Below are 26,012 nucleotides of genomic sequence, written 5' to 3' on the forward strand. Positions count from 1 at the left end.
GTATAAAGAAGAAGGGAAGGTAGTACACTGAGTTCAATTTGTGAATGACCCTGGGCCCTTGATTTCTTTTCTCTTTGTGCTTGGCAGGAAAACAAGAATGGCAGTGGTTCTGAAGAAGTGTGCTACACTGTCATTAATCACATCCCCCATCGGAGATCCTCCCTGAGCTCCAATGATGATGGCTATGAGAACATTGACTCCCTCACAAGGAAAGTGAGACAGTTTAGAGAAAGGTCAGAGACAGAATATGCCCTTCTTAGGACTTCTGTTAGTAGGCCTTGTTCCTGCACCCATGAGCATGATTATGAAGTTGTGCTTCCACACTAAAACCCTCAAGCTGCTTTATCACCTTCCAGCAATGAAGACAATGCAGAATAGCAGACCCTGGAGAAGTTCTTTACCCCAGGCAGTGCATGAAACTTTCCTTTCTGGCTAAAGTCTAGAAATATTATCTTATTATATATCCTTAGGCAACTCTGAATTGTGGCATCTCTGTGGTTTAGGTGAAATCACAGAAATTGACACAATGACCTAAAATATTCTATATGTTTTTGCTTATAAAGTTTGAGGACATGGAGGTGATAAAAAAACTTTCTTAGGACAGTAATGTAAAATGAAAATAAATTCCTAATCCCCCTGACTAACTGAATGGACCCCTTCTGGGCCAAGGAGACCTCAGATGAACCTGAAAGACTGAATTCTGGCCATGATAGGAAGGGAGATGAGACACACCTTGTTATACCCCTTCCCTTTTGGAGTTTAGGCACAAGTGACCAGGATGAGTCATAAGACTGATGAAATAGACTGATTGTGGTGGTAAGAGTCCCAATTCCAACCTGACTCTGGTCTAGATCACACACTGTCTGATTGATTCCATTTATGAGACTTTGTCTACATAACAAAGACCTTGGTTTCCACAACCCCTTTATTTTAGCTAAAGCATTCTTTTCTACTGACTTCTTAAGTCTTTAGACAAAGCTTAACTCTTTCAACCAGTTGCCAATCAGACAATCTTTGAGTCTACCTATGACCTGTAAGCTCTCTCCTGCTTCAAGATCTTGCCTCTTTAAGCTGAACCAATGTGCACTTTCCATGTATTGATTTATGTCTTTGCTTGTAATTCCTGTCTCCCTAAAATGTATAAAACTAAACGGTGACCTGACCACCTCAGGCACACTTTCTCAGGACCTTCTGAGAGTGTACTCCAGGCCATGGTAACTAATATTGGCTCAGAATCAACCTCTTTAAATATTTTACAGAATTTGGCTTTTGGTCACCAATAAGTCCCCACAAATATATGTCCAAGAATCTTCAATTCCAACCCTGCTCACCAAATTTCAAATGCCAACATCTCCCTATCCAATTACCTATTTCATCTTTGAGGTGTAATCTACTCAATAAACTGTGTAAGACCAGTGACCAGACCCTTTGCTAACCTGATATTTACTCCAATTTTTCTTTTTCTATATGCTGGAGATTTTTGCTTATAAACTTGCAGTAATAGTTCAAAAATTAATAGTTTTTGACATTGGCTTTTCTGAGAAGAGAAATTGAAAGTGTCACAAAATTTAACAAAAGATGAAATGAATCATATATAATTGTCCATTTTTTCAATTTTCTAGCAAATAGAGAATCGAAGGATTATGTTCAAAGATTAGTAAAAATTGAAAATAAACTTGTGCTTATACTTTGTTTGCAACACACTAGTTAATTTAACCTGTGACTAGTTATCTCTACTGAAGGTGGATGTATAGTTTCTGGTTTTAAAATTCAAGCCAACTGGAAAATAATCCATCTAATTATGCTTTCTTTCCCAAGAAATTTTTAAATGATATGCCAGCTTCCTAATTTGGAGACAAAAGCCTTAATTGACAATGCATTCATTATATATTTTTTTGTATAGTTACAGTATACAAGTTGAGTATCCCTTAGATGAGATGCTTGAGACCAGAAGTGTTTTGGATTTCAGATTTATTTTTGGATTTTGGAATATTTCCATACACATAATGAGAGAGTCGGAAAATGGGATTCAAGTCTAATCATAAAATTCACTTATGTTTGATATACACCTTATCTGAATAGCCTGAAGGTAATTTTATACAATATTTTAAATAATTTTATGCCTGAAACAGAGTTTGTGTACATTGGACCATCAGAAAGCAGAAGTGTCACTATTTCAAGTCAGTGCTCAGAAAGTTTCAGATGTTAAGCTGGTGATGCAGTTCATGCCGGTGATCTGAGTACTTTGGGAAGCCAAGACAGGTGGATCTCTTGAGCCCAGGAATTTGAGACCAGCCTGCACAACACAGTGAGACCTCATTTCTACAAATAATTAAAAAATTAGCCAGGCGTGTTGGCGCACACCTGTAGTCCCACGTACTCAGGAGGCTGAGGCAGTAGGATTGTTTGAGACTGGGAGGTTGAGGCTGAACTGAGCCAGGATCTTGCCACCACATTCCAGCTTGGGCAACAGAGTGAGACCCTGTCTCAAAAAAAAAAAAAAGTTTCAGATTTTGGAGTATTTCAGATCTTCAGATTAGGGATTTTCAATCTGTACTTACCTTTTAGTCATTGACAAACATTAAACAGTAGGTGGACTCCAGCTAACTCATTTGTTGTATACACATTTTGCCTCTATTCAACGAATTCTTGTGCCCTCTTGTGGTGATTTTAATGTGCAGAAGGGAAACAATAGAAACCTTGCAATTCTAGAAAAGTCGTTCTGTCAAAAATATGTCAGTCTTGTCGAAATTAGCCCATTTTAGCAAAATGACAAAGTTTTTTACTTTTCGTCTGCCTTTGTAGCTATTTTTATGATATAAATACCATATTTGTAATAAGATTAATTTTAATTTGAATAACAATCTGGAATTATCAGAGAAGGGGCAGGCAATAGGTTAATAAGCAGTATTGATCAGTAGAAGGCACACTGAAATCCAAGGGCATCAATGTCTTCTGGTGGTTCACCATAAGCCACGGCATACGTCTTAATCTTTCTGAGATCTGGTTTTTCAGCAAAGTAGAATTTAAAAAATATAACTATCTTATGTGGTTAAGAAGAACAATAAAATCATTGCTATATAAGTGCTTTCTAACCTGTAAATTGTTTTGTGAAGCTTATCTTTTATGCATATAAATATTTGAACATTTTAAATTGTTTATATTTTTAATCAATTTTACTCAAGTGTGATTATATACAAGAAAATGTAACCACTGTAAGGGTAGAGTTACAAGAATTTTGTCAAATGTATTCACCCATGTAATCACCTCCTTATGAAGAGACAGAACACGTACATCCTCCCAGAAAGTTCCACAGTGCTCCTTTTCCCTCAGTTTCACCAGTCCTGGCAACCAATGATCTGCTTTGTATAATTATAACTGTTCTAGATATTTGTAGCGATGTACCCTTTCCATATTTATTTTGTGTGTGTAAAGCTTCTTTTATTCATTATATTTTTGAGATTCATCTCTGTTTAACGTTCTATCAGTAGTTGTACATCTTACTTGTCTCAGCATATCACCATATAGATATACTATAATTTGTTAATCTAATCACCGATGGATATGTAGGATATTTAAGTTTTTGATATTATGAATAAAGTGGCTATAAATGAATAAAGCGACTATAAATTTGAATATCTAGGTGTGTTAGTTTACTGGTGCTACCATAACAAAGGACCACAGAGTGAGTGGCTTAAATAATAAACATTTATTTTCTCACAGTTCTGAAGGTTAGAAGTCCAAGGTCAAGGTGTTGGCAGAGTGGGTCTCTTAAGGGAAAAAGCCTAAAAATTTTGAGTTGGTTTCTCTGTGGGAAAATCTTTTCAGTGCATCTCTCCTAGCTTCTGGGGGTGTGCTGACAATCTCTGGCATTTCCACATTTATTGATAAAATAGATACATGCCAAGGGATGAGAAATACATGTGACAATAATCAGGGGTCTTTTACCTCAGTGAAATTTCTAGGGTCAAGTGGTGTAAAGCATGTTGAGATTTCCTTCTGTGATGAAGAATAAATTGTTGTACCTCGTTTCCTCTATGCCCAGAAAAGCAGCACAATGTCTAGTGGCCCCTTTGGATCTTGGCAGCAGCGTATTCTTCATTTGGGTGTGTTACTCTAGCCCATTGACTAAGCAACTTGCTAGCTTTGAGTGGGGACTCAGAATAAGAGCAGGCTCTGCAACAGGTCCAGGCTGCTGTGCAAGCTGTTTTGCTACTTGGGCCATAGGATCCAGCAGCTCTAATGGTTCTTGAGGTGTCAGTGGCAGACAAGGATTCTGTTTAGGGCCTTTGCCAGGCCCCTCTAGGTAAATCACAGCAAAGATTCTTAGAATTTTGGAGCAAAGCCCTGCCATTTCCTCAGACACCTAAACTTCTTTTGAAAACTGCACTGGGCTTGCTGCTGGGCCTTATTAAAGACTGAATGCTTAACCGTGGGCCACCAAGTTACCATGTGACCTGAGCTGCCCCTCATAAAGGGGATGTTGTCTGACCTGTTAAGCTATAAAACGGGGTATGTGCAGAGCACTTCATCATAAAATGGAAAGCGTACATATGAGATCAGGCTCAAGCAGGTCCTGAAAACACGAGTAAATTACATAAAGAAGTGACCCAAATGTCTGTGGTCCCCACTCATGCTATACCACCTTACACTGACGGCCTCATGGTGAGTTTCCTATGGTCAGTCAACAGGCCCTACAGAAACCTTGGGCCTCGTTCATAGATGGTTTTGCACAATATTCGGGCACTGCCAAAAAATGAACAGCTGCAGCACCATGGCCCTTTCTGGGACATCCATGAATAACAGTGGTGAAGAGAAATCCTTCCTCAGAGTGGAACTTCAAATAGTACATCTGGCTCCTTGCTTTGCCTGGAAACAGAAATGGCCAAATGTGTGATTTTTTTTTATCAATTCATGGGCTGTGGCCAGTGGTTTGGTGGATGGTGAGAGACTTGGAATGAATATGACTGGACAATTGGTGACAAGGAGGTCTGGGAAAGAATTATGTGGATGGACCTCTCTTGACAGGCTAAAAACCTGAAGATACTATGTTATGTGAGTGCTCACCAAAGAGTGACGTCAGCAGAGAAACTTTAATAGTCAACAGTGTGTGGATACCAGTCAGCCTCTTTCCCCAGCCACCCCGTCATCACACAGTGAGCTCCTGAAGAGGTATGGTGGCAGGGATGGAGATTATGCATAATTTCCATTCTTCAAGGCTGCCCTGACTACGGTCACTGCTGATTGCCCAATCTGCCAGCAGCAGAGACAAACATTGAGCCCGTGATGTGGCAGCATTCCCCAGGGCGATCAGATAGCTACCGGGTGGCAGGTTGATTACACTGGAACACTTCTGTCGTGGAAGGTAGTTCTTACTGATATAGACACTTACTCTGGATGTGGATTCACCTTCTCTGAACATTATGGTTCTGCAAAAGTACCATCTGTGGACTTAAAGAGTGCCTTATCCACCATGATGTTATTTTACACAGCTTTGCTTCTGATTAAGGAACTCACTTCACAGCAAACAGAGTGTGCCAATGAGTTCATGCTCATGAATTATGAATTCACTGACCTTACCATGTTCCCCATGATCCTGAAGCAGCTGGCTTGTAAGAATAGTGAAATAGCCTTTGGAAGACTCAGTAGCAGTATCAGTTTGGTGGTAAAACCTTGAAGGGTTGAGACAGGTTCTCTATGATGCTATATAGGCTCTGAATCAATGTCCGATATATGGTGTTTCCAACATAGTGAGGATTCATGGGTCCAGGAACCAAAGGATGGAAATGGGATTTGCATCATTTGTTATTATTATTAGTGATCCACTGACAAACATTTTTTGTCCTCACGATCTTAAGCTCTGCTTGCCTAGAGGTCTTGGTTCCCGAGGGAGGAATTCTTAGGTCAGGAGACAAAACAACATTTCTGTTAAATTGGAAATTAAGACGGCCACCTGACCACTTTGAGCTCTTTGTTCCTCTGGATCAAAAGGTTAAAAGGGAAATTACTATAGTGGTTGGGGTAATTGATACTGGCTAAAAAGGACAAATTGGACTGCTACTCCAATACTCCACACAGTACTATCATGCTCTGTGATTAAAGTCAGGGGAAAACTACAACAACCCGATTCAGACAGGACTATTAATGGCCCAGACCCTTCAGGAATAAAGGTCTGGGTTGCCCCACCAGGTGAAGAACTACAACCAAGATGCTTGCAAAGGCAAAGAGAACATAGAATATAATATAAAAGAAGGCAGCTACAACCATGTGACTAGTTACAGAAATGAGGACTGTATTGTTGTATTTCTTCTTTATTTTGTTGTGAATATGTTTGTATGAATGCATATATGTATAGACATATATAAACATTTATGTGTATATGTATAGACATATATAAGCATTTATATGTATATTACATATGTATTTTATGTATTACATATACATATATGCATATGTGTACACATAGTAAGCAAATATCTTTGATTTCTTTCCTGTCTTATCCTCTTATGATGTAAGATAACATGTATTACTTTTACATCACAATATGTAAGTTATGGGATATCAAAGAGAAAATAGCACTTGTTAGTTTCCTTATTTGAAGTTTCAGTATGGTTTGAGGAGTTGTGTATGAGTGTCAAGGCTGAACTATAAGAGTTAATTTTATGTGTCAACTTTTCTAGGCTATGGTACCCAGCTAGGTCAAACATCAGTCTGGATGTTGCTGTGAAAGTATATTTTAGATGTGATTAACATTTAAATCTGTAGACCTTGAGTAAAGCAGATTATATCTCCTTCATAAAATATGTGGGCCTCATCCAAACTGTTGAAGATATTAAACAAAGCAATTATCCGCCAAGAATTTTGTATCCAGTGAAACTAAGCATCGTAAATGAAGGAAAGATGCAATTTTTTCCAGACAAACAGATGCTGAGAGAATTTGCACTACCAAGCCAGCACTACAAGAACTGCTAAAAGAAACTCTAAATCTTGACACAAATCCTCAAAATACACCAAAATAGAACCTCCTTAAAACATAAATCTCACAGGATCTATAAAACAACAACACGATGGAAAAAACAAGGTATTCAGGCAACAAATAGCACAATGAATAGAATAGTACCTCATATTTCAATACTAACATTGAATGTAAATGGCCTAAATGCTCCACTTAAAAGATACAGAATAGTAGAATGGATAAGAATTCACTGACCAAGGTTCTGCTGTCTTCAGGAGACTCATCTAACACATAACAACCCACATAAACTTAAGGTAAAGGAGTGGAAAAAGGTATTTCACACAAATGTACACCAAAAGCAAACAGGAGCAGCTATTCTTATATCAGACAAAACAAATTTTAAAGCAACATAATGAAACCCTGTCTCTACCAAAAATACAAAAAAAAATTAGCTAAGTGTGGTGGTGGGCACATGTATTCCCAGCTACTCGGGAGGCTGAAGCAGAAGAATCACTTGAGCCCAGGAGGTGGAGGTTGCAGTGAGCCAAGATTGCACCGCTACCCTCCAGCCTTGGCAACAGGGTGAGACTCTGTCAAAAAAAAAAAAGAAAGAAAAGACAAAGAAGGACATTATATAATGATAAAAGGACTTGTCCAACAGGAAAATTTCACAATTCTAAATATATATGCCCCTAACAGTGGAACTCCCAAATTTATAAAACAATTACTAGACCTAAGAAATGAGATACACAGCAACACAGTAATAGTGGGGGACCTTAATACTCCACTGACAGCACTAGACAGATCATCAGGATAGAAAGTCAACAAAGAAACAATGGACTTAAACTATACCCTACAACAAATGGAGTTAACAGATATTTGCAGGACATTCTACCCAACAACTGTAGAATATACATTCTATTCATCAGCACATGGAACATTCTCCAGGATATACAATATGATAGGCCACAAAACAAGCTTCAGTAAATTTAAGAAATTCAAAATTATGTCAAGTATTCTCTTAGACCACAGTGGAATAAAGCTGGAATTTAACTGTGGGGAAAAGAGAGATCAGACTGTTACTGTGTCTATATAGAAAAGGAAGACATAAGAAACCCCATTTTGATTTGTACTAAGAAAAATTGTTCTGCTTTGAGATGCTGTTAATCTGTAACTTTAGCCCCAACCCTGTGCTCACAGAAACATGTGCTGTTTTGAATCAAGGTTTAATGGATTTAGGGCTGTGCAGGATGTGCCTTGTTAACAATATGTTTGCAGGCAGTATGCTTGGTAAAAGTCATCGCTATTCTCCATTCTCGATTAACCAGGGACACAATGTACTGCGGAAAGCCACAGGGACTTCTGCCCAAAAAAGCCTGGGGATCGTCCAAGGTTTCCCCCAACGGAGACAGCCTGAGATGTGGCCTCATGGGAAAGGAAAGACCTTCCATCCCCCAGCCCCACACCCGTGAAGGGTCTGTGCTGAGGAGGAGTGAAAGAGGGAGGCCTCTGTGCAGTTGAGACAAGACAAAGGTTTCTGTCTCCTGCTCATCCCTAGGAATGGAATGTCTCGGTGTAAAGCCGACCATTGGTTCTATTCTGAGATAGGAGAAAGCAATTTGGGAAACATATTTGAGGATATAGCTCATGAACAATTTCCCAATCTCTCTACAGAGGTCAACATGAAAATTCAAGAAATTCAGGGAACCCCTGTGCGATACTATGTGAGATAACCATTTCCAAGATACATAGTCATCAGATTCTCCAAGGTAAATGTGAAAGAAAAAATCTTAAAGGCAGTTGGAAAGAAGTGGCAGGTCACTTACAAAGGGAGCCCCACCAGGATAACAGTACATCTTTCAACAGAAATCTTATAAGCCAGAACAGATTGGGGGCTTATATTCAGCATCTTTAAATAAAATAAATTTCAACAAAGAATTTCATATCCAGCAAAACTAAGCTTCATAAGCAAAGGATAAACAAAATCTCTTCAGACAAACAAACTTAAGGGAATTTATTATTACTAGACCCACTTTCCAAGAGCTCCTAAAGGGAGTGCTAAACACGGAAATGAAATAATCATACCTGCCACCACAAACACATACTTAAGCACCCCAGTGATATTATAAAGCAACTATGCAATCAAGTCTAAATAAGAGCCAGCTAACAGCACAGTGACAGGATTTAATCTTCAAATATCAATTTGACCTTGAATGTAAATGGGTTAAATGTTGCTCTTAAAAGGCATAGAGTGGCAAGTTGAATAAAGAAGCAAGGATCAACTGTCTGCTGTTTTTAAGAGAACCATCTCAAAAGCAGGGACATCCATAGGCTCAAAGTAAAAGAATGAAGAAAGCTCTATTGGGCAAATGGAAAACAAAAAAGAACAGGAGTAGCTGTTCTTATTTCAGGTAAAACAGACTTCAATGATAATGAAAGAGGACAAAGAAAATCATTACATAATGATAAAGGGCTCAGTCCAACAAGAATTCTTAACTATCCTAAATGTATATACACCCAACACTGGAGCACCAAGATTCATAAAACAAGTTCTTAAAGACTTGTTTAGACAACACAATAACACTGGGGGACTTCAACACCCCACTCATAATGTTAAACAGATCATCGAGGCAGAAAGCTAACAAAGATATTCTGGACTTAAACTCAACACTTGAGCAATTGAACCCGATAGACATCTAGAGAACACTCCACCCTACAACAACAGAATATAAATTTCTCTCATCAGCACATGGAACATACTCTAACACAGAGCACACACTCAGTTATAACGCAAATCTCAGCAAATCCAAAAAAACTGAAATCATACCAACCACACTCTTGAACAACTGCACAAGAAAAACAGAAATCAATACCAAGGAGATGTATCAAAGCCATAAAATTACATAGAAATTAAACAATCTGCTTCTGAATAACTTTTGGGTAAAGAATGAAATTAAGGCATAAATAAAAAAATTCTTTAAAAGAAAATGGACACACCATACCAGAATCTTTGGGACATAGCTAAGGCAGTGTTAAGAGGAAAGTTTTTTTTTTTTTTTTTTATACTTTGTTTTAGGGTACATGTGCACAACGTGCAGGTTTGTTACATATGTATACATGTGCCATGTTGGTGTGCTGCACCCAGTAACTCACCATTTAACATTAGGTATCTCTCCTAACGCTATCCCTCCCCCCTCCTCCCACCCTACAACAGGCCCCGGTGTGTGATGTTCCCCTTCCTGTGTCCATGTGTTTTCATTGTTCGATTCCCACCTATGAGTGAGAACACGCAGTGTTTGTTTTTTTGTCCTTGCGATAGTTTGCTGAGAATGATGGTTTCCAGCTTCATCCATGTCCCTATAAAGGACACAAACTCATCATTTTTTATGGCTGTATAGTATTCCGTGGTGTATATGCACCACATTTTCTTAATCCAGTCTATCGTTGTTGGACATTTGGGTTGGTTCCAAGTCTTTGCTATTGTGAATAGTGCCGCAATAAACATACGTGTGCATGTGTCTTTATAGCAGCATGAATTATAATCCTTTGGGTATATACCCAGTAATGGGATGGCTGGGTCATATGGTATTTCTAGTTCTAGATCCCTGAGGAATCACCACACTAACTTCCACAATGGTTGGACTAGTTTACAGTCCCACCAACAGTGTAAAAGTCTTCCTATTTCTCCACATCCTCTCCAGCACCTGTTGTTTCCTGACTTTTTAGTGATCGCCATTCTAACTGGTGTGAGATGGTATCTCATTATGGTTTTGATTTGCATTTCTCTGATGGCCAGTGATGATGAGCATTTTTTCATGTGTCCGATTCCCTATTTAATAAATGGTGCTGGGAAAACTGGCTAGCCATATGTAGAAAGCTGAAACTGGATCCTTTCCTTACACCTTATACAAAAATTAATTCAAGATGGATTAAAGTCTTAAATGTTAGACCTAAAACCATAAAAACCCTAGAAGAAAACCTAGGCAATACCATTCAGGACATAGGCATGGGCAAGGACTTCATGTCTAAAACACCAAAAGCAATGGCAACAAAAGCCAAAATTGACAAATGGGATCTAATTAAACTAAAGAGCTTCTGCACAGCAAAAGAAATTACCATCAGAGTGAACAGGCAACCTACAGAATGGGAGAAAATTTTTGCAATCCACTCATCTGACAAAGGGCTAATACCCAGAATCTACAAAGAACTCAAACAAATTTACACGAAAAAAACAACCCCATCAACAAGTGGGTGAATGATATGAACAGACACTTCTCAAAAGAAGACATTTATGCAGCCAAAAGACACTAAAAGCTCAATTAATGGCTGCTGTTATTATTATTACTGTTCTTATTGTTAGGCACGGTTTTGAATTCCTCACCATCCTAATTGCCACTTAAAATGAACAACTGTCTTTGTTCCCAGGTGGGAAGAAGAACCAACAAGGTCACGTGGCAGCTCGATCTGGCTGGGAACTGAGCTCTGCAGTGTGCTTGGGAATATAAACAATGGGGACAGAAAAGAAAAAAAAAGATTTCATTAGAAATGTAAAATCAACCAGGAGGGCAGCTCTGTCCTGCTGGGCATAAAGCCATGGTGGAGGCCCAGGAAAGTTCTGTTGATGGAAAACAGTATCTAGGCATTTGGCAGCAACAGATGACTTAGATAGGTTCCCTTGATTAGGTACTCTCACTTTTATATTGAAATTATGTTATTTGATTTCTCAGCACCTGGTAGAGTGCCTGCACAAGGACTGTGCAGTTAGCATTTGCTGAACTCCGCAGAATTGGGAATGGGGTGGAGAAAAGAGCAGAGCCCATCACGAGAGGGAGGTAAATTTGAGATAAAGAAGTTTGAGATGCTCTAGACACCCTTTGCCTACTTCACCTTTTTTTTCTGGCATTAGCCTTGAGCATTAAGATGCAAAGTAAAAAAGAAGGAAAAGGAAGAGGCCTGGAGTGAGGATAGTGCATGGAGCTCATCCTCATGACATTCTTCTCTGGTTGCTGTTCCCATGAGGTTATGCGATCCCTGAGCACAGGAACTGTGCTCCTGGGTCCTGATACCAGTGCCCAGCCCATAGTGGGGGCTTCCCATATCATGATAAGAATAAATGAGCACCTCCCAGATCGGTGACTTGCTCCACCCCACAATAACCCTGGGAGTAGGGTGTGGTCAGTCCAGCTGTACAGGTGAGAAAGTGAGCTGGGAGCTGTGACTTATCCACACCCTCTCAGCAGCAGTTGTGAGAGCTGGGGTCACACAGTTGATTCACTGCCATAGGGGAAAAGTGGAGGAGGGAGAGGGCCAGAGAGTGAAGAACAACTCAGGAAAATGAAGGAAAAGCAGAGGAGAAATTAACTGACTGGGAAAATGACAATAGTTGGAAGACAAACGAAAAAGGGACAAGTGCATCAGAGTGTATTTTGGCACTTATTACTCTATCTCCTTTTTATATTACTTCCCTTTTTCAACTTAATCAGTTAAGGCACGTCGGTCTGAGGATCTAGTCTTCGCCGATGAGAACTTGCCAGGCTCTGCGACAGGCTTGGAAGTTGGAGCCGGAGCCCTGGGTTCTCTTGGCTTCCAGCTTAGGAGGCGGAGTGGGAGGAGCGGGCCTGGCGGCCGTGGGGGCGGGGCTCCTCCAGTAACGGTTACTGGTCGCTGCTGCCGCCGCGCGCCTCCCCTGGCTGCGGCAGAGGCGCGCGCCTGCGTCCTGAGGATCCCGCCCTTGGGCCGCCTGGAAGCGCTCAGAGCGGCGGGATGGCCCTGGCGAGGCGCGGGTGTTGGGGGTTCACGCGAGCCTCACGACGCCCGCGACTGCGGAGAAGGAACCTGGGCGGGGCTGGGACGAGGCCGCGCGGGAGGGCGCGCTGGGCGGACGCTGGGGCCGCGGAGCCCAACCGCCCTTGCCCTAGACGCCCCTTCGCGGTCCGCACTGGCGGGCGCCCTCTCCTGAGGGGAACTGAGGCGGGGCGCCTGCCACCAGTCGTGAGTTTCCATGACTCACCCTCTCAACGGTGTGTCCCGTCAGCCTCCACTTTCTGGAATTAAGATGATTTTCCATGGGCATTATAGTCAGAGGAGGTTTTCTCTGAGACATCTGGAAAAGGTGACTCAATGATTACTCATATTGTTCTATTATGTTATGCATTTAACTGGAATACTGGTGAATATCTTTATCTTTTATATCTTGGAAATTTTTCCCATTTTTGAATCAGAAATTTAGGACCAAGAATCTTCTGTCATAATACAGAACCTATTACTTTGAGGAGTGAACTTATATTAACAGTGCTAAACCGTAGGTGAACGACTTGGTAGATGAAAACTTTGGAAAATAGGAACATTTCATGTCGTCACATGTATCCTCCAACATTGGGGAAAGTTCAACAGTTGCCTTAAGGCGGGCGTTTAATTGAAGACATTTACTAAAAAGTTACTTATTCTTTTTGAAATTCTCTTCTGATAAACGTCTTCCCGGGATAATGAACATCTCCAGGATGTGAGAACCGAGCGCGTGTCCGCGGAGTGCTTGAGCAACGCAGAATGGCCTCGGTGCTGGGTTCCTTAGACCCCGTGCAGACCCTGCTGAGCCCTCAGCATCTGTGAGTGAGTCCCTCAGCGTCACCTTGGCCTCCCGTGTAGCTAGATCAGTCTTCCGACCCCTGGTTCTACTTGCACAGATTTCTGATTAACCTCTTCTGCTCCTCCAGAGATGAGTCAGGGCTCCGTATCAGCTCCCCAAGGCATTTGCTGGCCTCTGACATTTACTTGGAGGACTTTAGGCTGCGCAAGGGCAAAGTTTGCTGTTCTTATCTCTTTTTTGGTGCCTGCCCCCGGGTCTTGACCTTTCTCTGGAGTCTCCTCTCCTGGTTCTTTACCCACCTCTTTGGTTTCTCCTGTGGTTCTTTGTCAACTTGTCCCCTAGATATCACACTCTGAGGCTCAGTTGTGGCTGAGTCTTGCATTGGAAGTGTTTTTGCAGGTGTCTCTGCGAAGCGTGGACATGGGATGGTGAAAGTGGCAGTGTGCATAGAGTGTTTGGGATTAAATGGGCAGGTGGAAGGGGCATCTAGGTAGGACCCCTTTGTCCTGGTGTGAGGTAATGAGGTTCTAGAATGTGCTGTCAAGGTGAAACTAAAAGGAAAGGATAGATAGGAGACTTTGTAAAAGAGGAAATTATGGTAGTTTGGTAATAAATGGATGCAGGGACTGGTGGATGGGTGTAGAAGAAGGCAGAAAATCTTGCCAAGGACATTGCAAGTCCTGAATCAGACCAGGGAAATTAAGGTTCAATTAACAGAAATAAGTCCAGAGGGGAAGCTAATTTTGGAGGAAGTGTGGTGATAAATTTGCTTTTCTATATGGTCCAGCTGGTGGAGAGACATCAAGAAGCTCTTAGAGAAATACAGGAAATAGAGAGGTGGGTGACCTAAGTCCTACTTCCTATCCTGTCTGTGTATATATAACAAAGGCCAAATGAATTCATGTGTTGAGGTCTGCTTTCCTATTTCTAATAGCAATGGCATAAAATGAATTCTAGCCAATTCTAAAGTCGCTAGTAGATAGTAATATTCACTAAGTAGCCACAAATCCAGGGCTCTAACTCAAGGGAGAGAGATCAGGACTGGAGACAGAATTTTCACAAGTAACAGATGCATAGCACATTTCTGTATTTTGGTAAATGTATTGAGAAGATGATTGCAGTTAAGCAGCTAACTGTTCCAGTTACTATCCGAGGCGTGAATGATCTGTCCTGGAGTAGGTGTGCTGTGTCACTGTAGCATATCTACTACAACAGACTTGATATGTTTCCATACATTATCTCATTTAACATTCAGAAGAACTTCAGGAGTAGTTATTACTAGTCCATTTTGCAGAAGCTTACAGCTAAGATTCAGAGATGAAGCATCAGATCTATCTGATTTCAAAGTCTATGGACTTTTTGTTATTTCATACCATAATCTGTCAGGGTGTGAATGGGGGATAAAAGAAAGTTAAACAAAACTCTTGGAAACGGAGAGGAAGGGCTTAAACCATTAAAATTAACTTCAGAAGTCAAGAATGAAGCTCGGGCAGAAAACAGATAGAGGGCATGGTTCTGTCCCGATTTACAGAGGATGGGTTTGTGACCTTTCTGATGCATTAACTTAGTAATGCTAAGGTGTGCCATCCAAAACGATCACCTGTATATAAGCCACTCTTTCACAGAGGTGGGTTTTTCGTCTCTTTTTTAATTCCCATGCTGCTCAAAACCTTTTAGATTTGAATTATTGGGAAGAATATCTCAGGGTAGGCAGGAAGCCAAAGGGGTCGACAGCTGCTTGTTACTTGCTGGTTTTGCTTGGTATGGACTTGGTCAGCAGTAGGGACTTCCTTAGTCCTCAGTCTTTCTAGGTTAACTACCACCCTCTTGGTCCTTGTTTCTGTTTTGCTTTTCCTGGCCTGGACATGGAATTTGTAAGTGCCACACATTACTTCCTGTCCCGTGACCATACTGAAGCTATAAATTATAGTTTTGTTCCTTCCTCATCCTTTTCCTTCCACACCAAATGTGTTTGTGCCTCAAACCAGGAAGTTGGAAATGTTATTTAACTTTCCTGAATTTTAATTGGTCAGAAATCTCTCCCCTTACACACACGCCCCCAACTTTTGAGGAGTCTTGAGAATCTCCTTAATGTCCTTGACAGTTGATCAATGAAAGACATGTTGGGAGATCCAGATTGCAATTAATATTGTATTGTTTGCTTAAGAATTTGAAGAGTTATTGCTTCGTAGTAAACGAAGATGAGCATATTGAGGTTTATGAGGGAGGTTGAGGTTCACTTGGCCAGAGATCCAGATGTTCACTTTATTTTATAATCATCCTTTCTAAAAAACAAAATAGACTGACATGGGCAACTTTCAAGATTTCATATGGCACATTGCACGTAGGGATAAACAGTACCAATATTACTTTGCTTGGAGTGCTTCGGGATCCAGGAATGGGGAAGCCTAAGCAAAACCCCCAAATCTTGGCAAGCTCAGGAGGAGGGAGCAGATAGCACTGCTGGGGTGATCTGTGCTGCTTGAATGCTCTTTTGGAGAATCACTTCCCTGTAGATAGGCCACAGATTACAGTTTACCAAAAGCATTGACTGTGAGACCCACATAGCTGGTTTCCATTAACATGGTTTTGCTCTGGGTCTTCTTCAAGTCCTCTTTTTTTGTTTGTTTGTTTGTTCTTTCTTTTTTTTTTTTTTTTTGAGACGGAGTTTCGCTCTTGTTGCTCAGGCTGGAGTGCAGTGGTGTGATCTTGGCTCACTGCAACCTCTGCCTCCAGGGTTCAAGCGATTCTCCTGCCTCAGCCTCCCGAGTACCTGGGATTACAGGCGCCTGCCAGCAGGCCCGGCTAATTTTATATTTTAAGTAGAGACGGGATTTCACCATGTTGGCCAGGCTGGTCTCGAACTCCTGACCACAGGTCATCCACCTGCCTCGGCCTCCCAAAGTGCTGGGATTACAGGCATGAACCACCGCGCCCAGCCTCAAGTCCTCTTTTAAATGTGGAAACTTCTTCCTGCATTACACAGTTCTTTTCTCACTCTCTTCCTGCCTCCCTTCCTTTCACTATACCTTAGCTATACTGAATTGGACATATAATTCTTAGCTCATGCATGGCTTTCTTTTAATAATTAAATAGCTAAACAATAGCATGATCATATATGATGATATCACCCCACCAGAGAATAACAACATTGTCCATATTTACCTCTGTACATTTTCTCTGCAGCCTGTATGCCTGTCTCTCTTACTTCTTTGTGCTGATTGTTCTGTTGCCTTTTTTGTAGTTTTCATAGTTTTGTCAGTGTGCATGTATTTATATGTTTATGTATGTATGTATATGTGTTGTTTGTGTATATATGTTCACATGTATGTGTAGCCTAAATATAGCACCTAAACAATATTCTATTTACTTTTAGTCATTTATGAACTTCATATAGAGCAACTTGGAGCTAGCTTATTTCACTCAGTAGTGTGTTATTAATATCCAACTGTGTGTACAGTTTAATTGGTTTTTCCTTGCTGCCTATTATTCCGCTTGATTATGTCACATAATTTGGGTCGTTTGTAAATTTTTGTTGTGAGCAACAGTCCTCATATGAATCTTCTTATCCATGTTTGTGAAGCACCTGCGCAAGGCATCAAGTAGTTCTAAGAGGCTTGCTTTAAAGTTTATTGGGAATATGTACATGAAAGTGGGAACTGGCCGGGAGCAGTGGCTTATGCCTGTAATCCCAGCACTTTGGGAGGCCAAGGCAAGTGGATCATGAGGTCAGGAGATCAAGACAATCCTGGCCAACATGGCGAAACACTGTCTCTACTAAAAATACAAAAATTAGCTGGACGTGGTAGCAGACACCTGTAGTCCCAGCTGCTTGGGAGGCTGAGGCAGGAGAATTGCTTGAACCCAGGAAATGGAGGTTGCAGTGAGCCGAGATTGCACCACTGCACTCCAGCCTGGTGATAGAGCAAGATTCTGTCTCAGAAAAAAAAAAAAAAAAAAGTGAGAACTGTAGCAGTGTGCTTAGATGTGTGATTCAGAAGTGAAGCTAGAATGAAGATGATGTAGAGAAAGCAAGGAGGCCAGATGGGAGATTATTATAAAGCCAGGAGATGTTGAGAGTTAGTATGATTGGAAATGGAGAAGAGCAAGTTAGATGTGAGGGAGATTGGAGGATGGACATGCTGGGGCCTAGAGGTTAATGGCACATGTGGCTGAGAGAGAGAGAGAGACAGACATTTTCCCCATGCTTTCCAGTTGAAGTGCCTAGGTAGATGGTGATACTATTAAATGAGGTACAGAATAGAGATGAGAGATAAGTATTGGAAGGGAAGCCAACCTTGGAGGTGATTAGTGTGAGTTGGGTGGTAGTTGGAAATGTAGAATTTTTGGAATGGTGAAGGATGTCCTTTATACCCTGTCAAGGAAGTGTAGGTTAGAAAGGTGGTCCTTCAGGTGAGATTTCGAGTCATGTTCTGCAGACTGTTGACCTGTAAGAGGTCAGTCCATAGGAACACACAGGAATGGACACTGATGGGGAGAAGGTTGATCTGGCTTATTGATAATAGTTTTCAAAAAAGGCACTCGATTGCACTGCTCCCATGGATCACGGTAACATATGTGGTACCCTGCCTTTATGTGAAACAGAAAAATCTCCAAAGGAAAGCAGACATCAAGGTCTTTTTCTGGAAAGTCATTTCAGGGAAGTTATAGACCAAAGCAGCTCAGAGATGGGAAGCCTCATTTGTCCCTTTCTTCTACATTACTCCCCTGTTTAAATAGCCACCTCTGTGGCAGTGTATTCCAAAGTATACATCTAGTAATGCCTTCCTACAGGATGATCTTTGAAAATAAATGAAAAAATGCTGCTAAAATGTGGGAAATACTATTTAGTATAATCCTTTCTAAGAAAGTTGCTATATATATTAATATGTTAAATGTCCTAAAAACTAAATTATTCCACCACTTTTTTTGTTCTCTAATATCTGTAGAGGTCTCAGAGAAAGCTCTGTTATGAGTGATATACTTTAGAAATGGAAAGAATGGTTTATGTTAATTATCCTGATTCATCATTAAAATTTAAATTATGTTAAAAATGTGTATTTTTATCTATTTGTAATTATTTAAGAAAAAAATCTTTGATCTTTCAATTAAAAAATATTTTTGGACTGGCCGGTAGCGGTGACTCACGCCTGTAATCCCAGCACTTTGGGAGGCCGAGATGGGTGGATCACGAGGTCAGGAGATTGAGACCATCCTGGCTAACATGGTGAAACCCCGTCTCTACTAAAAATACAAAAAAATTAGCCGGGCGTGGTGGCGGGCGCCTGTAGTCCCAGCTACTCAGGAGGCTGAGGCAGGAGAATGGCATGAATCCAAGAGGCGGAGCTTGCAATGAGCCGAGATCGTGCCACTGCACTGCAGCCTGGGCGACAGAGCGAGACTCCGTCTCAGAAAAAAAAAAAAAAAAAAATTTGAATTAAATTTCTGTTCTCTGGAATATTTGCTTCTCCTGAGCAAGTTTCTTCCCAGTAAGAACAGTTAATAAGCATTACTTCTTGAGTGAAAAGAATTTTGAGGTAAAGTTTTGAATTGACAGTATTAGGGACAATATTATTTTTTATCCATTTTCCTTTCTTTTTCTTTCAGTTATCTGGATTAGAGATCTGATTTCCAAAAGTTGTCCTGTTTTTGTAAATCTTCAATCAAAAGGCTTAAAAGGAGAAGGTATCATTTTAACTTTACCAGGAGTATATGCTGTATTTACTTGCATAAAGACACAAAAGAGCCCTGGTTTCTCTGTGTCACTTGTTGTCATTTATAAGCTTTGGCTGGAGGGGAGCAATGTCAAGGTGCATGGCAGCTGGTGTTAGAGCCTCTGTTCAGTGAGCTATCCCAGAATGCAGGGATGTATTTAGTTTGTCATGATTGGGTCAGGTGGAGCAGGCATGCTTCTCAGAACTTGATGAAAGTTTGGAATACACAGAAACTGAGCTCACCATCTGCCAGAGATATGTCTACCTTATCTCCGATTTTTATGCCCCTTCAACATATCTAAAACTCTTTGATATCAGAGAGGCCAATGGAATCAATGTGTAATTCCTCACTGTTATTTGTGGACTACTGAGGACAGCCACAAGCTTTTCTAGGATCCTGGTGCTCTGCTTAAAAATAAAAAAAAATTAATATGATTTAAAATAATGGCAACAACAACAGTGGCCTTTGGGCCCTCCCATAAGTACAGATAACAACTAGTTGGGTAGAGTGGCCATAATAAATACCCATCTCACTAAGCCTTAGTATTCATCTTGCTACACTTTGACACAGAAGTTCTGGCATCTCCTACTCATTTACTATAGGCCTCCTTTAACTCCAGATTTCAATTAGTCAACATAGAAGACAATGAATGCTCTTTCCAGACACTTAAACCAACATATTAAATTATAAATCCTTCAGGAGTGTACTCATGGTAATGAATATTACCATATCTAGTCTTCTATTACATCTTCTTTTGTCTAAAAGCTATAGAATGTACATCCATAGTTGTTCCTCAGACTTCTGCCAAGAAAAATGTCAAGACCTACAGCTCTCTTAGGATATGAGCCATATTCCTCAGTGCATGTTCTCTACTTCTCCTTCTCTGCGAAGCTGGATCTCAATCTCCTATGCTTTAGAGGAAGTGAAAGATGTTGGCAAACATGCGAATAACTTACCCAGTTGAAGCCAACGAAAAGACTTATGTATAGAGTTGCTGATTGTCTCAAATCAGGGTAGGGGGTATGAAATTCTTACACCCAAAAGTAATGTTCACGGTTTTCAGTTTCAAAGTTGCCACTCTTGTCTTTGTTTATACAACTGTCTGCAACCCATTTCTCAGGATCACACTCCTCCCAATCCATGTCTTTCCTGTGCACAAGAGAACTTGGATGGTCACATATTCAATTGGTAATGTAACTCTGTATCCTTCCAAATTAATCTAGGCTTATCAGTCTAAAGTTATTATAAAGTTATAAAGGTGAGCAAACCAATTCAAGAACCCATTTTGATGTGTTGTTTTGTGAGGTTCTTAGGGTCTCTATTGGAAAATTAATTGGGAGCTGGTAGAAAACAGATGGCCTGCTCAAAGGAGTTGAGAAGAGATTTTAATGAAAGAACTATTTACACATGGTTATTAAGGTTAAGAGATCCAACAAGCAATAATGTCACTTAATAGAATTAACAAGGTGAAATCCGAATGGGTAAGAAGAAAGAGTGGTTTTATTGACTGACAATGGTAGCTGTGAACTTAGGTAAAGGAAGAGGGCAATTGCCAGACCATAGGCTGGCAAGAAGAAGTAGAGTTAAATACTCTGACCTCTCCTTCCACCCTCCAATATTCTGATGATATATGAAAAACAGCAACAACAAGACAACTTTGTGGTGTGGGAACAAAGAAAAAGCATCGGTTATTACCCAACAACTTTAACTCAAAATGTGATTGCTTTATTCTGATAGATACAGTTCCCAGAGAGATTCTCTTGAGGTAGTCTAGTTTCTCTCATTTGACAATCACTTGGCCTCCCAATGAGAGTTCCTAAAAATTATAATAGGGGTATATGAAAGGCACAGGGACTGAGCAATGGTTTAAATAGTCTCTCACAGAATGCAAAAGACCGGGGAAGAGGGATTTGAAAGCAGCTTTGTTTTCTTTACTTGGCAACTTCCTGGAGCTTGGATCCTTGCCAGTTAAACCTCTGCTCTGGGTGTGCCAGGGGACTTGTTAGAGTGCTACAATATACCAGTTAAAAAGTTTTGATTAAATAGAGGAAACTACAAGCACTGGCACCTGCAGTTGGGATCCCAGGAGGAGAAGAACTTGTTATAATATCCTTTGGGTTTCTAACTTAGCTCTCCCTGGCATTCTGGACAGTAATGAAGCCCCAAGTTCATTCAAAGGCATCTTGGCAACAGTGAAATCAGACAAATTTTGACAAAAAGTTTAAGGTTTCACCTGGCCAGATGCAATTCTCATACAAAGTGCTGGACTATCTGCTTATTAAACACACTGTGTCTGTATTTGTGAACAGGAAGACAATAGTGTGTTCCATTAATTTGAGGTAGAACAGCAAAATGAGTCCCCCTTGATAGCTTTGGGCTCATTTAACAACTATGCTTATGTTCCATGACGTTTATCCGCATATGATTATTATTTTTTTTCCTCTTTTTTTTATTATTATACTTTAGGTTTTAGGGTACATGTGCACAATGTGCAGGTTTGTTACATATGTATCCATGTGCCATGTTGTTTTGCTGCACCCATTAACTCATCATTTAGCATTAGGTATATATCCTAATGCTGTCCCTCCCCCTCCCCCCACCCCACAATAGTCCCCAGAGTGTGATGTTCCCCTTCCTGTGTCCATGAGTTCTCATTGTTCAATTCCCACCTATGAGTGAGAACATGCCGTGTTTGGTTTTTTGTCCTTGCGACAGTTTACTAAGAATGATGTTTTCCAGTTTCATCCATGTCCCTACAAAGGATATGAACTCATCATTTTTTATGGCTGCATAGTATTCCATGGTGTATATGTGCCACATTTTCTTAATCCAGTCTGTCGTTGTTGGACATTTGGGTTGGTTCCAATTTTTTGCTATTGTGAATAGTGCCGCAATACACATATGTGTGCATGTGTCTTTATAGCAGCATGATTTATAGTCCTTTGGGTATATACCCAGTAATGGGATGGCTGGGTCAAATGGTATTTCTAGTTCTAGATCCCTGAGGAATCGCCACACTGACTTCCACAATGGTTGAACTAGTTTACAGTCCCACCAACAGTGTCAAAGTGTTCCTATTTCTCCACATCCTCTCCAGCACCTGTTGTTTCCTGACTTTTTAGTGATGGCCATTCTAACTGGTGTGAGATGGTATCTCACTGTGGTTTTGATTTGCATTTCTCTGATGGCCAGTGATGATGAGCATTTCTTCATGTGTTTTTTGGCTGCATAAATGTCTTCTTTTGAGAAGTGTCTGTTCATGTCCTTCGCCCACTTTTTGATGGGCTTGTTTGTTTTTTTCTTGTAAATTTGTTTGAGTTCATTGTGGATTCTGGATATTAGCCCTTTGTCAGATGAGTAGGTTGCAAAAATTTTCTCCCATTCTGTAGGTTGCCTGTTCACTCTGATGGTAGTTTCTTTTGCTGTGCAGAAGCTCTTTAGTTTAATGAGATCCCATTTGTCAATTTTGGCTTTTGTTGCCATTGCTTTTGGTGTTTTAGACATGAAGTCCTTGCCCACGCCTATGTCCTGAATGGTATTGCCTAGGTTTTCTTGTAGGGTTTTAATGGTTTTAGGTCTAACATTTAAGTCTTTAATCCATCTTGAATTAATTTTTGTATGAGGTGTAAGGAAGGGATCCAGTTTCAGCTTTCTACATATAGCTAGCCAGTTTTCCCAGCACCATTTATTAAATAGGGAATCCTTTCCCCATTTCTTGTTTTTGTCAGGTTTGTCAAAGATCAGATAGTTGTAGATATGCGGCATCATTTCTGAGGACTCTGTTCTGTTCCACTGATCTATGTCTCTGTTGTGGTACCAGTACCATGCTGTTTTGGTTACTGTAGCCTTGTAGTATAGTTTGAAGTCAGGTAGCGTGATGCCTCCAGGTTTGTTCTTTTGGCTTAGGATTGACTTGGCGATGCGGGCTCTTTTTTGGTTCCATATGAACTTTAAAGTAGTTTTTTCCAATTCTGTGAAGAAAGTCATTGGTAGCTTGATGGGGATGGCATTGAATCTATAAATGACCTTGGGCAGTATGGCCATTTTCACGATATTGATTCTTCCAACCCATGAGCATGGAATGTTCTTCCATTTGTTTGTATCCTCTTTTATTTCATTGAGCAGTGGTTTGTAGTTCTCCTTGAAGAGGTCCTTCACATCCCTGGTAAGTTGGATTCCTAGGTATTTTATTCTCTTTGAAGCAATTGTGAATGGGAGTTCACTCATGATTTGGCTCTCTGTTTGTCTGTGATTGGTGTACAAGAATGCTTGTGATTTTTGTACATTGATTTTGTATCCTGAGACTTTGCCGAAGTTGCTAATCAGCTTAAGGAGATTTTGGGCTGAGATGATGGGGTTTTCTAGATATGCAATCGTGTCATCTGCAAACAGGGACAATTTGACTTCCTCTTTTCCTAATTGAATACCCTTTATTTCCTTCTCCTGCCTGATTGCTCTGGCCAGAACTTCCAGCACTATGTTGAATAGGAGTGGTGAGAGAGGGCATCCCTGTCTTGTGCCAGTTTTCAAAGGGAATGCTTCCAGTTTTTGCCCATTCAGTATGATATTGGCTGTGGATTTGTCATAGACAGCTCTTATTATTTTGAGATATGTCCCATCAATACCTAATTTATTGAGAGTTTTTAGCATGAAGGATTGTTGAATTTTGTCAAAGGCCTTTTCTGCATCTATTGAGATAATCACGTGGTTTTTGTCTTTGGTTCTGTTTATATGCTGGATTACATTTATTGATTTTCGTATGTTGAACCAGCCTTGCATCCCAGGGATGAAGCCCACTTGATCATGGTGTATAAGCTTTTTGATGTGCTGCTGGATTCGGTTTGCCAGTATTTTATTGAGGATTTTTGCATCAATGTTCATCAAGGATATTGGTCTGAAATTCTCATTTTTGGTTATGTCTCTGCCAGGCTTTGGTATCAGGACAATGCTGGCTTCATAAAATGTGTTAGGGAGGATTCCCTCTTTTTCTATCGATTGGAATAGTTTCAGAAGGAATGGTACCAGTTTGCATATGATTATTATTCACTGGAATAAACTGATCATTCCAAGGATAGTCCTAGTTCCCTCATATGACTACCAATTTCAGTATTTGGAAAACAATCCAGATTCATAACTGGAATCTTTCTTTTAGTATTGTGACTGTGTCACAGCATTTATAATAAAATTGTCACTAAAACAGTGTACTGTTTTAGACAGCAGTTTGACTCCTTTGTATTAAGCCCCTTTTACATAGGCCAGAAGCCCACCACCTACTCTGGCTTCAAACCAAGGGTCCTGCTTTAGTCTTCTGTCTCTCACATGGCCCGTGTACTCACCTTTATTTATGGGAATGTGCCTGCCTCTAGTGAAAGAGCCAGCAAATTGATAGTTCACCTCCACCTACTTTGTCATATTTTACCTGTTCCAGGTCTGCAGAGAGAGGAGTTTTTTTTGTCATAGTAAACCTTTGTATTAATACCTAAATACACATAGATTTGAGAAGAACATTATTTGCCTTAGGTAGGTGTCCATAGACGGAGCTGAGATTCCTGTGTAATTGACCTCAATTTATAACTTCAGTTTTCCTGTGACACCTACAGCGATGTGTCCTTATTATCTTTTTGCTTGTTTTGGACCCCACAAGTGAGGTCTTAAATTTATTATCATAAAGTAATATTTTATTGCTGTTTTAGATAGCTAACTGTGGATTTGATATTGTTTGGGCCTGGGTCCCCACCTAAATTTCATTTCAAATTGTAATCCCCTGTGTTGGAGGTGGTGCCTGGGGGGAGGTGATTGGATTATGGGGGTAGATTTCTCATGAGTAGTTTACCATCATCCTCTTGGGGCTGTTCTTGTGATACTGAGTGCGTTCTCTTGAGATCTGGCTGTTGAAAAGTGTAGAGCCCCTCCCTGCTCTCTCTTGCCCCTGCTCCCAGCATGTGAGATGCCTCGCTCCGCCTTTGATTTCTGCCCTGATTGGAAGCTTCCTGAAGCCTCCCCAGGAGCCTGGAAGATACCAGAATTACACTTCCTGCACAGCCCATAGAACCTTAGGACAATTAAACTTATTTTCTTTATAAATTACACTGTCCAGGTATTTTTTTTTTTATAGCAATGTAAGAATGGACTAATACAGGATTCATTATGGAAGCAATCACCTCTTTATATAGTCATTGGACTGCTATGATTATGAAGTATATACCCATTGTGGGATTATGATGTCTAGCTAATTAACAATTGCATTAGCTCATGTAGTTACCATTTTAGTGGGAAAAGCACTTAACATCTACTCTCTGCATTTTTTTAAGAATCCAGTCATCATTAATTATAGTCACTTTACTGTACAATAGATCTCTTGAATTTATTTCTCCTAACTGTAATTTAGTATCCTTTGACAAACCTTTTCCTATTCTCTCCTTTCCCCTACTCTCCTTTCCTTCTGGAAACCTCTTTTCTACTCTCAACTTCTATGAGATCAATTTTTAGAAATTACACATATTAATGCGATCATTCAGTATTTGTGTTTTGTGCCTGGCTTATTTCACTTAATATAATGTCTTCTGTAGCACATTCATGTAGTTCCTAATGAAATAATTTTATTCTTTTTATATATGTGTATATATATCACATTTTCTTTATCAATTCATCTGCTGGTGGACACTGAGGTTGATTCCATATCTTGACTATTGTGAATATGGTTCCAATAAACATGGGAGTGCCAATAGCTCTTCAACATAGCAATTTCATTTTCTT

At 40.3% G+C, this 26,012-nt stretch overlaps 2 protein-coding genes and 1 long non-coding RNA gene across 17 annotated transcripts in view; 2 read left to right on the forward strand and 1 right to left on the reverse strand.

Annotated features, from left to right (window-relative positions):
* Positions 1-3,636, forward strand: part of GCSAML (germinal center associated signaling and motility like) — a 65,836-nt gene extending 62,200 nt beyond the window's left edge. For all 9 annotated transcript variants that reach the window (XM_063613572.1, XM_063613567.1, XM_063613568.1 and 6 more), the window contains one exon: positions 88-3,636. In XM_063613572.1, coding sequence (XP_063469642.1) covers positions 88-327 — 240 coding nt within the window. In that variant the 3' untranslated portion in view covers positions 328-3,636. The remainder of the gene's footprint in view (positions 1-87) is intronic.
* Positions 1-14,104, reverse strand: part of LOC129458450 (uncharacterized) — a 28,779-nt gene extending 14,675 nt beyond the window's left edge. The window contains exons 1-2 of the long non-coding RNA XR_008649631.1: positions 13,841-14,104; positions 12,966-13,058 (exon numbers count right to left, since the gene is read on the reverse strand). This is a non-coding gene — a long non-coding RNA (uncharacterized lncRNA). The remainder of the gene's footprint in view (positions 1-12,965; positions 13,059-13,840) is intronic.
* The window catches only part of LOC129458442 (E3 ubiquitin-protein ligase TRIM58), a 130,582-nt gene continuing 117,208 nt past the window's right edge, over positions 12,639-26,012 (forward strand). Inside the window, exons 1-2 of one of the 7 annotated variants that reach the window (XM_063613519.1) lie at positions 12,929-13,067; positions 13,455-13,560. Coding sequence is in view for 1 of the 7 variants with exons in the window: in XM_063613516.1 (XP_063469586.1) it covers positions 12,957-13,067 (111 nt within the window). In the remaining 6 variants the exon portion in view is untranslated. Of the gene's footprint in view, positions 13,068-13,092; positions 13,561-14,092; positions 14,379-19,148; positions 19,227-26,012 lie in introns of those variants that run through there. The other 6 variants (XM_063613521.1, XM_063613520.1, XM_063613518.1 and 3 more) reach the window with 6 other exon arrangements.

The sequence above is a fragment of the Symphalangus syndactylus genome, chromosome 19, assembly GCF_028878055.3.
Source record: "Symphalangus syndactylus isolate Jambi chromosome 19, NHGRI_mSymSyn1-v2.1_pri, whole genome shotgun sequence".
In the NCBI taxonomy this organism is placed as follows: Eukaryota; Metazoa; Chordata; class Mammalia; order Primates; family Hylobatidae; genus Symphalangus; species Symphalangus syndactylus.